The 15,778-nt window shown below is 43.1% G+C and overlaps 1 protein-coding gene across 2 annotated transcripts; it reads right to left on the reverse strand.

Moving 5' to 3' along the window:
• Positions 1–1,186: 1,186 nt before the first annotated feature.
• On the reverse strand, positions 1,187–15,473 carry LOC138953136 (uncharacterized PE-PGRS family protein PE_PGRS10-like). Of its 2 annotated transcripts, XM_070324930.1 has the most exons (7): positions 15,316–15,473; positions 11,735–12,203; positions 9,800–9,921; positions 8,810–8,967; positions 7,291–7,474; positions 1,811–1,961; positions 1,187–1,738 (listed from the first exon to the last, which is right to left on the reverse strand). In XM_070324930.1, the coding sequence occupies exons 1-7, from the start codon at positions 15,364–15,366 to the stop codon at positions 1,530–1,532; spliced, it is 1,344 nt and encodes a 447-aa protein (XP_070181031.1). In that variant the 5' UTR covers positions 15,367–15,473; the 3' UTR covers positions 1,187–1,529. The 2 variants fall into 2 exon arrangements, with proteins under 2 accessions (XP_070181031.1, XP_070181030.1); XM_070324929.1 differs by having other exon boundaries at positions 1,187–1,961.
• Between the last annotated feature and the right edge of the window lie 305 nt (positions 15,474–15,778).

A 15,778-nucleotide genomic window follows, 5' to 3' on the forward strand; every position in this document is an offset into this window, starting at 1 on the left:
TGTCTCGAGTGTGAAATTTAGAACGCTGTACAAATAAAATAAAACAGTGAGCAACTGAAAACAAAGCGTACGTTTCTGTAATGTTTCGGTAATGAGTCGTTGCTGTTTGGAAGCTTTACATTTGTTTTGTTTTTAATATATATTACTGTATTGTTGTTGTGCCCGCTATAACTGCGTTGATGACGATATTCTGTCAAAACCACTGCCTTTACTTGCCAGATAAGTTACACGACAAATGTGATTAGCATTTCAATTGCATTTTACTGATGAATTTGATAATTACGCATATGCATATTGCTAATGTACAGCTTGACAGCATTGCCCTTTGCTTTATTTGCGCACGTCTTGCCGCCAGCATGGGTTGAAAAGTCCATTGATGTGCTGTGTTTTGTTATTGTTATTACATTCACAGTAAAAAATGACAAAACAAAGCATATTTATAGACTTCTAACAACCATCTATGGGCTAACAAGACTGTGCAGATCGAGTACATGAATAGAGCCGTCATTCTATCCGAATCAGTGGTATTGGTATATTTCCTGCAACTTATTGGCATTTTGCTGGCAATGGTAAAGACAGAAATATGGCATTTTGCCGGGCCACAACTGGCCCGGTAATTTCAGCAGGCAAAGGGCCATTAACGGAAAATATATGGAAAAGAGTTTTTTATATGGAACTAAAAACCTGCAAAATGCTGGCGAAATGCTGGCAAAATGCTGGGTTTTTGATGGCAAGCCATCAATAAGCCATTAAATAAATGATGGGTTTTTGCTGGCAAAATTCTGGCAAAATGATGGCAAGCCATCAAAAAGCCATCAAATAAATGATGGGTTTTTGCTGGCAAAATTCTGGCAAAATGATGGCAAAATGATGGCAAGCCATCAAAAAGCCATCAAATAAATGATGGGTTTTTGCTGGAAAATTGCTGGAAAATTGCTGGCAAAATGATGGCAAGCCATCAAAAAGCCAGCAAATAAATGATGGGTTTTTGCTGGCAAAGTGCTGGCTTGCCAGTGATGGCCCATCAATTTGCCAATGTGCATACGGGTAATATGCCAGCATTGGGCCATAAGTGGGCCTTTGATGGCAGTAGTTCTGGCATGTTTATTGGGGTACTGCACAGAAAACCAGAAAAAGGACATGAGACAGAAAGAGCGCAAAAACTATACACATACAACACACAGACAACCGGGATATAGTCTTTATTTATCTTTTTAATGTACAATTCTTTCCAATATTCAAAGTCACGAGGTTCACAAACAGTGTAAGAAAAAATTGGATTGCAAGCATGCGTTGTTTTTCTGCTCCACGAAACCTTCATCATCTCTTCGTTACTTCACTTTTTGTTTTTCTATTATCAAGATAATTCATGAATACACTTGGCTCCAAAACCTTTAGTTAGTGCATTGCCCTTCTTGGGTACTTGGATGTTATGTTTCTAATTTCAGGATTTCTAAAGAAAGCGCCAGGCCGTAAGATCTTTAGTATATCGCGCTCCCTTCAACGGACGCAGGTCCTTCCTGGGTCCTCTAATATGGTGGTGGTCCGCTTCGGCGGGGTCCATCAAAACGTGGGTCATATGGTTTATCATCATAGCCGATAGGGTGCGGAGGACCATCATAGCCGATAGGGTGCTTAGGATCATCATAGCCGATAGGGTGCTTAGGATCATCATAGCCGATAGGGCGCGGAGGACCATCATAGCCGATAGGCTGCTTAGGACCATCATAGCCGATAGGTAAATTCTCATAGAGGCGAGGGTCCTCATAGACGATGTTAGGGTTCGTGAGTGGATTTGTATAGCCGATAGGGTGCTTAGGTTCATCATCATAGCCGATAGGGTGCTTAGGACCATCATTGAGACTGCGGGGTTGGTCGTCATAGGCCAGAGCGCAGCAAGCCAGCACATTCCCGTCGATCTCATTCTTGCCGTAGGCGTCCTTTTTCACTCCAGTCACAATCTGAAAGGGGAGAAATAAAAGGGATTTAACGTCTCTTTCAAGCTACCTTCCTTCTTTTTTTTCAAGCCTCTCATCTGTCTACACCGTATCGTGTAACGCCTTTGAGGGATAATGGGGTAGGGGGGTGAGAGAGAGCGCGAGGATAGAGAGAAAGAGAGAGGGGGCGTGAGAGGAAGATAGTGCGAGAGAGGGAGAGAGAGAGGGTTCAAGGGTGAGAGAGAAAGGAGACAGAGAGCGAACTGACCTGAACTTTATTTTACAATGATCAAGATTTAAGGCTCGTCTTTTTCTTACAATCTGTCACAGGGAGAGAGAGGGTGGAGAGAGAGAGCTAGAGGGAGAGGAGAGAGAGAGAGAGAGAGAGAGAGAGAGAGAGAGAGAGAGAGAGAGAGAGAGAGAGAGAGAGAGAGAGGGGGGGTGGTAGAGAGTCGTGTAGCATAGAGTAAAAAGAGTGTGTATAGAGTAGCAAAGAGTAGATAAGAGCAGAGCATATTAGGCCAAACTACATTAGATTTTTAATTTTTTTTATGAGGGAAGTTGATAAGCAGCGAGTATATGTTTCCCTCCATACCTCGATAATAAAGAAAGTAAAGAAATCGACGAACAGCACATTTTGTCTGGCTAGAAAGTTTACGAGCAAAAGCTTTCATCAAGAGTTAGTTCTAATAGTATGTTCGATATGTATACATGTATACAGTGCATCTTCTTGGCGGTGCACACAGCAGGTCCTGTTTTGGCCCCATGTACCAAAGTAGCCTACCAGGTACAGGTTTACTGTCAGTGAGAAGCATTGCCCAACTTCATCAAGCTCAACTATAGGCAAGGCGTTAGCCGGCCGGACGGCTTTGGCCAAAATATTCTCCAGATTAAATGCTTTCGCACCTATTTAAGAACATACAATTATCAAGAGGGACAAAAGCGTGCCAGTTTCTTGCGAGTGAAGCAGAATAATGGTAAGTTTAGCCCAAAACTCGATTTCTTCAAAAACGCACCTTGGTTACGTCCCTTGAATGAGAAAAGAAGCATTTTGCGATGAAGCAAAGTTCTAAGTTAAAATACTATTTTTCATTACAAAGAAGACGACCCCATGAATGAAATACGGGTTCCGAGCTTTGATCAGCAGTACTTTAAAGAAGAACAGGTACAGTCAGTATGGAGTTTAGCTGATTTAGTGGACCCCCCTTTTAAGACCTTCAAAAATCTTAGAAAATCGGGTCTTAAAAAGGAGGGAGTCTAAAAAATGGGGGTAAATTTACAGAGGTTATTAAAAAAAACCTGAAAAATCAAGGTCTTTAAAGGGGGGGGAGTCTTAAATTGGGGGGGGGGGGGTCTTAAAAGTGGGGTTCCACAGTATAAACAAGGCGGGCTGATGCCCTAGCTATAGCGCCTTGATGATGGTTCCTGTTCCACAGTATAAACAAGGCGGGCTGATGCCCTAGCTATAGCGCCTTGATGATGGTTCCTGTCCCACAGTATAAACAAGGCGAGCTGATGCCCTAGCTATAGCGCCTTGATGATGGTTCCTGTCCCACAGTATAAACAAGGCGGGCTGATGCCCTACCTATAGCGCCTTGATGATAGTTCCTGTTCCACAGTATAAACAAGGCGGGCTGATGCCCTAGCTATAGCGCCTTGATGATGGTTCCTGTCCCTCAGTATAAACAAGGCGAGCTGATGCCCTAGCTATAGCGCCTTGATGATGGTTCCTGTCCCACTGTATAAACAAGGCGGGCTGATGCCCTAGCTATAGCGCCTTGATGATGGTTCCTGTCCCCCAGTATAAACAAGGCGGGCTGATGCCCTACCTATAGCGCCTTGGTGATGGTTCCTGTCCCACAGTATAAACAAGGCGAGCTGATGCCCTAGCTATAGCGCCTTGATGATGGTTCCTGTCCCACAGTATAAACAAGGCGGGCTGATGCCCTAGCTATAGCGCCTTGATGATGGTTCCTGTCCCACAGTATAAACAAGGCGGGCTGATGCCCTAGCTATAGCGCCTTGATGATGGTTCCTGTCCCACAGTATAAACAAGGCGGGATGATGCCCTAGCTATAGCGCCTTGATGATGGTTCCTGTCCCACAGTATAAACAAGGCGGGCTGATGCCCTAGCTATAGCGCCTTGATGATGGTTCCTGTTCCACAGTCCCGCAGTGGGGCACTGCGGTTATGAAATTAAAGGCCCCTCCTGTTTTTGGAACCGCAGGAGCTTTCTAGTTTGCTGTTATGTAGATTTTTGGTTCCTCTTTCCTGTCATGCTCTCTTTTTCTTCATGAATTCTTTTCTTTTTTCTGCCTTCTTGCTCATTCACCTGTATTTTTTCCAAAAAATCTCTTCTCTTGCCGCTTGTCTCGCGATTCATGTATAGTTTAATCTGTTAGTGTTCTGATGTAAGCCCAGCAGTAGATAGGTTAAGCCTATTTTAACATACTGGAAACTGGTAATCTTCCAGTAGGTATTAATTTAGTTTTACTAAAGCCTGCTGGGACACAAGTAATGGGTTAGTGCATTTGTAAACAGGAATCGCTTGACAAGTGGCCCCCTTCATCCCCCCCTTCCTCGTCCTAATATGGCTCTACGTAGTCGGCTGGACGTTAAGCAACAAATAAACAAACAAACAAACAAACCTGTTCCACAGTATAAACAAGGCGGGCTGATGCCCTAGCTATAGCGCCTTGATGATGGTTCCTGTCCCACAGTATAAACAAGGCGGGCTGATGCCCTAGCTATAGCGCCTTGATGATGGTTCCTGTTCCACAGTATAAACAAGGCGGGCTGATGCCCTAGCTACAGCGCCTTGATGATGGTTCCTGTTCCACAGTATAAACAAGGCGGGCTGATGCCCTAGCTATAGCGCCTTGATGATGGTTCCTGTTCCACAGTATAAACAAGGCTAGCTGATGCCCTAGCTATAGCGACTTGATAATGGTTCCTGTCCCACAGTATAAACAAGGCGGGCTGATGCCCTAGCTATAGCGCCTTGATGATGGTTCCTGTTCCACAGTATAAACAAGGCGAGCTGATACCCTAGCTATAGCGCCTTGATGATGGTTCCTGTTCCACAGTATAAACAAGACGGGCTGATGCCCTAGCTATAGCGCCTTGATGATGGTTCCTGTTCCACAGTATAAACAAGGCGGGCTGATGCCCTAGCTATAGCGCCTTGATGATGGTTCCTGTTCCACAGTATAAACAAGGCGGGCTGATGCCCTAGCTATAGCGCCTTGATGATGGTTCCTGTTCCACAGTATAAACAAGGCGGGCTGATGCCCTAGCTATAGCGCCTTGATGATGGTTCCTGTTCCACAGTATAAACAAGGCGGGCTGATGCCCTAGCTATAGCGCCTTGATGATGGTTCCTGTTCCACAGTATAAACAAGGCGGGCTGATGCCCTAGCTATAGCGCCTTGATGATGGTTCCTGTTCCACAGTATAAACAAGGCGGGCTGATGCCCTAGCTATAGCGCCTTGATGATGGTTCCTGTCCCACAGTATAAACAAGGCGGGCTGATGCCCTAGCTATAGCGCCTTGATGATGGTTCCTGTTCCACAGTATAAACAAGGCGGGCAAACGTAAAAACTAAAGCCGCATGTCGCACAATCTATACTCAGAGGCAAAAGAAACGCAAATGCTGCAGTGAAAATGGGTTACCCATGAATTTTGATGTCGAATTAAATCTTTCGGGTTAACAATATCAAGGAAACGAATTGACCGATACAAAAACCATACGGAAAAGTGTAGTGGGATGAGAGCATGACGTGCCATGTTCCACTGAACACTGTTTGAAGACTGTTGAAAGTCAACAGTGTGTTGCTCCTCCCTGGGCGTTGATGACTGCGACGCACCTCCGGTACATGGAGAGGACGAGGTCATTGATTTGCTGCTGAGGGACCTGAGCCCACAACTGGGACACGGCAGCACGCAGTTCTGCTGCTGTGCGGGGTCTCCGGGCACGGGCATTAATCCTTCTTTGCATGATGTCCCAAAAGTGTTCTATTGGGTTGGGATCCGGAGATCGAGCAGGATGAGGCAGAAGGTTCACGTTGTTGTGACGCAGGAAGTCCTGGGTAGCACGTGCAGTATGGGGACGGGCATTGTCTTGCTGGAACAGGCAGTTCCGGTGCCTCTGGACAAATGGAACCACATAGGGACGCAGGACTTGATTGATGTAGCGGTCTGCATTGACACCATTCCCACGACCTTGGCCGACGTTCTGAAAGACGACAGGCGCCACTCGCTGATTGACACCAATGGCAGCCCATATCATGACGCTGGCACCTCCCCATCGATCATGCTGCAGGATGTTATTGTTAGCAAACCGCTGTTCATGTCTTCGCCAGATCCGGACACGCCCGGTTCCAGGCAAAAGCGCTTCTTTATTTATTTATTTATTTATTTATTAAGGAGATTTCTATAGCGCATAACTAAAAGCACTATGCGCTTTACAATATCACTAGGTATAAGCACACGCAAACATACTCTGATTAAATAGAACTTAGGCTAACAAGACAATACTAAGAACACTAAACATTTGAGTGCGAAAAAGAACCCTCCGCACCTAACCCTAACCCCGCAGTCCCGATGGCGCCAGTGGGCATGCTGCTGGGCCTAGGCCAGACGATCCAGGCGATGCTGAGCTGTCAAGACAGGACGTTGAGCAGGACGCCGATTTACCAGGTTCTACCCACCAAGGCGTCGGCGTACAGTTCTGGCACTGACGGGTTGTCCATGTACCCCGATTGTGTTACGGGCTGTGTTGGCGGCAGTTTCGAATGGATCTCGCTGGTGTTGATGGACAAGATGGCGATCTTGTCGGGCTGTTGTTACCCGGGGTCTGCCACGTCTTGGTAAGTCGCAGGTACTGTTAGTGGCATGAAAACGTTGCTGCAGGCGATAAACCGTGGTGACATTTACTCCAAATGCCCTAGCAACTTGCTGAACTGATTGTCCGGCATCAAGTCTTCCGATCGCCTGTTGGCGCTTCTCTGGTGATAGTCTCGGCATCGCGCCTGTGTCGCAGAAATGAATGTTGTAACAGTTTTGTGAGTACGGTACAGCTTTGCCTGAACACTCTGAACACGAAAAGCTGCTTTTCCACATTTTGTACGTGCTGAAAGTTGTCCCCATGACGGTTTGGGATCCCCGTCAACAAGACCTCGCGTGTGACCCAGATAACGGCAAACACGGTTCTGACAAGATAAGACCGCTAAAACAACACGTGCAGAACATGGTAGTATCATGCTTTTCTTTTTGTTTCAAGTCCATAAAGGTTTAATTAACGCATCCTTTATTTGCGTTTCTTTTGCCTCCGAGTTTATATACATACTCACAGCAAGCCCTCTACCGGCCAGATGTTCCAGGCTGTCAATCTTCAGCTTGTCCTTGTGGACGGAGGTTGTCTGGTCAGGGTAGATGGACAAAGTGGTCACTACGCCATCGTCGTGGTCATTATAACCACCGCCGAAGAACGACCCGCCGCCGAACAGGTTACTAAAGGGGTCGGCTTTGTTGTCGCTGAAAACAATCGAAGGAATACAAATAGGTCGAACTTCCTCGAAGAGCCCCGAAAGATGTAGACTACGAGAACAAAGTTAAAATACGTGGAATCCGCTAATTGTGAAAATCTGGGCCAAAAACAAACATTTACAGTTCACGAACCCCGAAAGATGTAGACTACAAGAACACAGTGGAATAAGTGGAATCCGCTTATTGTGATAATTTGGTCCAAACATTTAAATTTACCGAATCCCGAAATACATGGCAGTATGTAAACTTCAAGAACAAAGTGGAATAAGTGGAATCCGCTTATTATGATTATCTGGGCCAAACATTTAAATTTCAAAAACCCCGAAAGATATAGAGTACAAGAACAAAGTCGAATAAGTGGAATCCGCTTATTGTGATAATCCGGGCCAAACATTTAGATTTCACGATCCCCAAAAGATGTCAACTTCAAGAACAAAGTGGAATAAGTGGAATCCGCTTATTGTGATAATCTGCACCAAGAATTTTAAAGTTCACTGAAAACGGACTACTGCAGTAAACGAGGTGAACTTGTCAAAATCAGTGAATCAGAAATATGTTTTTCCTTGAAACCGAAGTTTCACTTTAACTGAGTTCACAAAACCTGGACTCCGTAATTGGTTATTAGCATTGTCATCGACAGTGGCTAACCAGCGAGGAACAAAACTCTATCCTGACATTTGGGAAAATATCTCATGTTTCAAAACGATGGGAAGATCTCAATATTTTTGTTAGAAGGGTCAGCTTTTATTTTAAGTAAAAACTGGGTTTAGTCGACCTGAATAATTTTGTGCTTTTGTTTTGAATACCAAGCCCATCTTTCTGGGGCATTTATTTAAATACATTTGTCCGCCCATGTATCACTTTTTCATCAGTTCTCACCTTCAACGATTCTAACTCTAAAATGAAAGCTATAGTAGGCCTGGCTAAAAAAATATGAATACCGCATGAGAAAATATGACATATGAACAAAATATGATTATGATCAAATATGCACAATATGTTTCTCTTTCACAACCACCCAACCACAAGTACAAATAAAGTAAAATCACCACACATACAGACACACAGACACACAGGCACACACGCACACCCACACATACACACAAACACACACACGCACACACATACACACACATACGCGCACACACATACACACACACACGCACACCCACACACACACACACACACACACACACACACACACACACAAATATATGTTAATTTTCAGCTGAATGCATTTTCTTTAATTATGAGATTGCAGAAGCAGCTGAATGACTGGGAAAGTGACGCAGAATAATGTTTCAATTATTTTAAATAGCATACCCAGTGAAGACTCCTCCGAGACTGTATGGGTCACATCCGTAAGAAGTGGCGGCGGTCTTAGTGAATACGACCTTGGCCTTGGCCGGGCCCTTTCCCCCGTTAATTTTCACCGTAAGGTCGAGAGACAGCGACATTTTTTGCTTGCCGTAGCCGGCTGACTGTGATCAAGAAAATAAGCCCCGTAAAGCAAAATCAGTTTGTACATTTAGTCAGTGTGTGGGCCTTATAGAATGAATCAAAAAACAAAAAAAGTAAGTTGTTGGAACGCTTAATTTGACAAAAGAAAACAAAACGTTCACAAATATATCAACCCAACGGTCTTTTAAGTGCACAGACAAACAATAAGTCGACAAAACTTAGCTTCACAAAATGTGCGGCCGCTTGCTAGGAAGTCACAAGCGAATGAATACATATAGAATGAAGCTAAACGCACTGCATTTTCCCCCAAACCAAGATTAGTAACTCATAGGTTGGCCAAAACCTTGCGTCCGAGACAGCGCCGACATTGACATTGTTTTGGTAACACAATCATAATAATCCTCATTTGCCTAATACGAATTTCCTCTTTTTTTAAAATTCATGAAAGATTAGAGAATACAATGCGACCTTTTTTGCATTTGTTAGCACAAATGTTTATCCCAAATTTAATGAGCAAATTAATTAATGTTTAAGCTTGCGAGCTGAAATGCAATATCAAAGTCCAGACTGAGTCTTCAATTAATTTGAAACCGGATATGTTGACAACAAGACATTTATCAGGTACAAAAAAAAAAAAAAAAAAAAAAAATGGGGATAGCATTTGGAAGAATTGGTATGTTAAGTTTCATGGCTATATGTCAAGTGTTTTCCGGGAATCGTCACACACACACACACACACACACACACGCACACACACACACACACACACACACACACACACACACCCACACACACCGAGTCATCAATTGACGTTGAAAGATTAAAACATAGCAATAATCATCTCATACTCACAAAGTCGCCGTAACTGCCTTCACCATCCCTAGTTTTCATGATGGTGGCGGCAATGGAGGCTTCGTTGTAGCTATATTCTGTCTTCTTGTGGTCTACATTCTGACATGTTAGCTTCAATGGTACTGAAACAATTATTGCAATAGTAAATCCGCAGTGCACAAAGTTCTTAAATGTAACATCTGTCACTATGACCTATTGGGGTCTTCTTTAAGTCTACATTCTGACATGTCATCTTCAAAGGTTCTGAAAACCGGCACGGTTGGCCTAGTGGTAAGGCGTCCGCCCCGTGATCGGGAGGTCGTGGGTTCGAACCCCGGCCGGGTCATACCAAAGACTTTAAAATTGGCAATCTAGTGGCTGCTCCGCCTGGCGTCTGGCATTATGGGGTTAGTGCTAGGACTGGTTGGTCCGGTGTCAGAATAATGTGACTGGGTGAGACATGAAGCCTGTGCTGCGACTTCTGTCTTGTGTGTGGCGCACGTTATATGTCAAAGCAGCACCGCCCTGATATGGCCCTTCGTGGTCGGCTGGGCGTTAAGCAAACAAACAAACAAACAAAAAAAGGTTCTGAAACAATTATTGCAATAGTAATCCGCAGTGCACAAAGTTCTTAAATGTAACATCTGTCACTATGACCTATTGGGGTCTTCTTTAAGTCTACATTCTGACATGTCATCTTCAAAAATTCTGAAACAATTATTGCAATTTTTTGTTTGTTTGTTTGTTTGTTTGCTTAACGCCCAGCCGACCACGAAGGGCCATATCAGGGCGGTGCTGCTTTGACATAATTATAACGTGCGCCACACACAAGACAGAAGTCGCAGCACAGGCTTCATGTCTCACCCAGTCACATTATTCTGACACCGGACCAACCAGTCCTAGCACTAACCCCATAATGCCAGACGCCAGGCGGAGCAGCCACTAGATTGCCAATTTTAAAGTCTTAGGTATGACCCGGCCGGGGTTCGAACCCACGACCTCCCGATCACAGGGCGGACGCCTTTCCACTAGGCCACCGCGCCGGTTAATTAATTATTGCAATAGTAAACCGCAGTGCACAAAGTTCGTAAATGTAACATCTGTCACTATGACCTATTGGGGGTCTTCTTTAAGTCTACATTCTGACATGTCAGCTTTAAATGTTCTAAAACAATACAAGCAAGAATAAATGTGCAATGCACTTTTTTTTAAAAGTATTTCATCTGACACATGCATGGCCAAATTTGTCCGTCTGGAAACCTATGTTCTGACATTTTAGCTGTTAAGGTTGCGAAACGGTTAATCAAAGTATACACCCACAATTCATAAAGTTCCTAAAATATTACACCCCGTTCTTCTCAAACAATGGCCAACTGCGGCTTTATCGAAATATACATTCTTACCGGTTGAACGTTTCGAAAACAGTACACGCAAGAGTAAATCCACTGTGTTCAGAATCATTATAATATAACATCCGTATATCCTGACACAATGGCCAAATGGGATTTTCTTGAAATATACATTCTGACATTTCAGCTTCAAAGGTTTTGAAGCAATATTTCCAAGAAATCATCAAATCTGTTCACTGTTCTGAAATGGTGCAGGACTAAAATGACATACGATAAGATGAGATACAGTCCAGACCAGACCAGACAGGCTTGCATAAAATGTGACTCTCGCAAGACAAGACCCGATCAGGTGAGACAGAAATGGTCCAAGCCTAAGACGGAACCGGGACAAGAAATGATCTGATATGAGCATGAATAGCGCGATAGAACGTGACAACACCACAGAACGCAACACAACTCAGCACACCACAACACAACACAACACAACAATACACTACACTACAATACAACACAACACAACAATACACCACAACACAACACAATACAACACAACACAACAATACACTACAATACATTACAACACAACACAACACAACACACTGCTCACCCTCTTTCTTGCCGGCATGGCCAGCAGGGTGACCAAAGCCAAAAGGAAGACCTCCTTGGAAGCCTCTGGGGCCCCCGAATCCTCCCAGCAACGAAGAACCGATGCCTCCAAGCCCGTGTCCTCCTCCAAACGCGTGTCCGCCTCCAAACCCGTGCCCTCCTCCCAACCCAAACCCTCCTCCAAAGCCCTGTTTCTGACCAAACCCTCCCGCATAGCCCAGTTTCTGGCCGAACCCTCCAGCCCCCCCGAAAGCTGGATTATAGGCGCCACCGCCTTGCAAGCCAGGAATCCCACCACCACCGGCGCCGCCTAAAAAGCCAGGGGAAGCGGCCGCTCCGAAGCCGCTCTGGAGTGAGTTGAGGTTGACATTGCCCACGTTGGTGAACAAGGGTCCGGCGGGTTTGGCCACTGCTGCTCCGCCGCCAAGGGAGAAGAGGTTGCCGCTCTGCCCGCCGAATCCGTCTATTTGCTGCCAGACAGGAGAAGAGAGAATGTGGTGAGAAGTTCGAGTTTTACGCCCTCACGGCAAAGCCATTTGGGGCCTGTTCCCGGGTTTTACCCCGACTTTAGATGAGATACTCAAGTGTACATGCGAGAATGGAGTGTTAGCTGGAGATGTGCAAGAGGGGAGGGGAGGAAGGGAAGAAAAAACAAGTCGCGTAAGGCGAAAATACAATATTTAGTCAAGTAGCTGTCGAACTCACAGAATGAAACTGAACGCAATGCCATTTTTCAGCAAGACCGTATACTCGTAGCATCGTCAGTCCACCGCTCATGGCAAAGGCAGTGAAATTGACAAGAAGAGCGGGGTAGTAGTTGCGCTAAGAAGGATAGCACGCTTTTATGTACCTCTCTTTGTTTTAACTTTCTGAGCGTGTTTTTAATCCAAACATATCATATCTATATGTTTTTGGAATCAGGAACCGACAAGGAATAAGATGAAAGTGTTTTTAAATTGATTTCGACAATTTAATTTTGATAATAATTTTTATATATTTAATTTTCAGAGCTTGTTTTTAATCCAAATATAACATATTTATATGTTTTTGGAATCAGAAAATGATGGAGAATAAGATGAACGTAAATTTGGATCGTTTTATAAATTTTTATTTTTTTTTTACAATTTTCAGATTTTTAATGACCAAAGTCATTAATCAATTTTTAAGCCACCAAGCTGAAATGCAATACCGAAGTCCGGGCTTCGTCGAAGATTACTTGACCAAAATTTCAACCAATTTGGTTGAAAAATGAGGGCGTGACAGTGCCGCCTCAACTTTCACGAAAAGCCGGATATGACGTCATCAAAGACATTTATCAAAAAAATGAAAAAAACGTTCGGGGATTTCATACCCAGGAACTCTCATGTCAAATTTCATAAAGATCGGTCCAGTAGTTTAGTCTGAATCGCTCTACACACACACACACACACAGACACACACACACACGCACATACACCACGACCCTCGTCTCGATTCCCCCCTCTACGTTAAAACATTTAGTCAAAACTTGACTAAATGTAAACAAGTCGCGTAAGGCGAAAATACAATATTTAGTCAAGTAGCTGTCGAACTCACAGAATGAAACTGAACGCAACGCAACGCAGCAAGACCGTATACTCGTAGCATCGTCACTCCACCGCCCGTGGCAAAGGCAGTGCCCGTGGAATTGACAAGAAGAGCGGGGTATTCGTTGCGCTAAGAAGGATAGCACGCTTTTCTGTACCTCTCTTCGTTTTAACTTTCTGAGCGTGTTTTTAATCCAAACATATCATATCTATATATTTTTGGAATCAGGAACCGACAAGGAATAAGATGAAAGTGTTTTTAAATTGATTTCGAAAAAAAAAATTTGATAATAATTTTTATATATTTAATTTTCAGAGCTTGTTTTTAATCCGAATATAACATATTTATATGTTTTTGGAATCAGCAAATGATGGAAAATAAGATAAACGTAAATTTGGATCGTTTTATAAATTTTTATTTTTTTTTACAATTTTCCGATTTTTAATGACCAAAGTCATTAATTAATTTTTAAGCCACCAAGCTGAAATGCAATACCGAACCCCGGGCTTCGTCGAAGATTACTTGACCAAAATTTGAACCAATTTGGTTGAAAAATGAGGGCGTGACAGTGCCGCCTCAACTTTCACGAAAAGCCGGATATGACGTCATCAAAGACATTTATCAAAAAAATGAAAAAAACGTTCGGGGATTTCATACCCAGGAACTCTCATGTCAAATTTCATAAAGATCGGTCCAGTAGTTTAGTCTGAATCGCTCTACACACACACACACACACACGCACGCACACACGCACGCACGCACATACACCACGACCCTCGTCTCGATTCCCCCCTCTACGTTAAAACATTTAGTCAAAACTTGACTAAATGTAAAAAAGATAGACATAACACACAATGAACGAAAAAACCATACAAGAATGAAAAAGAAAATACAAGAGACAGATACCAAAGTATCATACAATTAAGGCATCAAGGTGGTTTCATTTAGGTTACGAATGCTGTTAAATGATTTGAAACTGTAGTTATACATGTACTTGTAAAGGTATGCGACGACTTCACTTACGAGTTAAACTTTTTCCTATAGTTCTAGAATTCCTCAAAACGATACATACGTTACTGTCGCCTGGTACTGGTAGGGTGATGCAATTTATGCAACATTCTTACTTCTTTATCAGCGACACATACGGCAAACTTTGTGGTGAATAAAATGGACAAACATGGAAGAAAGTTACAGAAGCAAATTTTGGTCGATGCATTTGGGGATGATACCTGTATCGGCAATTTCGAGAGTACACACGTAACAAAACTGTATGGCAAACATAGCCTGTTCGTTTAAAGACTTGTATTTGGCTTTTTCGATGAAATAAATGTGTGTACTTCAACACATTGTACACACTGAACATTCAAACGTATTGTTAATTCACAGATCCAACTTTGTTGTAAGAAAATGTCATTGCGTTTTTTTCAATGACACTGCATACGTTGCCTATAGTATTCCAGAACCTTGGCAATCCATGCCTATCACAAGATGTGCACACATATGTTGTGTTGGGGAAAACACATTGCCAAGTTTCTTGGTCACCATTAAAGCACCATCAACTTATCAAAGTAAATGGCAATACTGTACACATACGTTCCCGATACATACGTTACCAGTATTTAAGTAGGCATACAAATACGGAACGAATAATGAATTCATAAGAATATGAACGAATGTTCCATTTTAGAAGGGAATCCTGTATGGAATTATGCACAAGAAAAACAGACGGTGTGAGAAACCCTATCAGTATGTTCTGTGCCAGTTCACTTTTCGTGAATTCTGACGCTGTTGTTGCACCTCATTACTGAAAAAGGGCGAGAATGCCCATACTAATCGGCAAAGAAAACAAATAGAAATGATAAAAAGGAATTAAACAAAATAAAAAAACAAGAAGGGTAATTCTTTACCTTTGATAGTTTTTTTTATTTTTTATTTTGGGAACGTTGGCAGTCTATTTGTTTTTGAATTAAACAAAAACTAAGGCCATTAACAACGGCAAGTAAAGATCAAACTTACCAAACTTTGTTGGACCAAAAGTCCTAACACAAAAGCCAGTGAAAGCTGCATGATGTTACAGCGTCCTAGCTTTCTCCTGCTCTAAAAGTTGTTTCAGTTCTGTGAGGAGCAGGGGGTTTGCGAGCTATGCTGCAAGTTCACACACTTCCTTCACTTTAAATACTCCAATCAATCACCCACTCATTACGGCAATAAAAAAAAAGGCAAGTGACATCACATCTGTAAAATCTATCGTGTGACACTTGCGAGGATTGTCCCTACGCAAGCAAAGGTGGATCCGTCTAATACATACAAGTACTATAATTGCGTATCGAACTGGTTTGAACTTGTTGCAGACGTTTGTGTCTCAGAAACGTAAAGGTGGGTTATTCAACAGAGCTGTGTACCATTTTGTGACATGCATTTTCAGTCCTTCAGTCATTATAACGTATATTAAATGGCACCTGGAATATATTTTCTTTAC

This window comes from Littorina saxatilis, linkage group LG17 (assembly GCF_037325665.1).
Source record: "Littorina saxatilis isolate snail1 linkage group LG17, US_GU_Lsax_2.0, whole genome shotgun sequence".
In the NCBI taxonomy this organism is placed as follows: Eukaryota; Metazoa; Mollusca; class Gastropoda; order Littorinimorpha; family Littorinidae; genus Littorina; species Littorina saxatilis.

Excerpts from the sequence above, each read along its gene's own strand:
- LOC138953136 (XM_070324929.1), bottom strand. The coding sequence starts at position 15,366 with ATGCAGCTTTCACTGGCTTTTGTGTTAGGACTTTTGGTCCAACAAAGT. Across the intron at positions 8,968-9,799 it reads AAGGCAGTTACGGCGACTTT|TCAGCCGGCTACGGCAAGCA; the intron begins GTGAGTATGAGA and ends TCTTGATCACAG. Across the intron at positions 7,475-8,809 it reads CTCGGAGGAGTCTTCACTGG|CGACAACAAAGCCGACCCCT; the intron begins GTATGCTATTTA and ends GATTGTTTTCAG.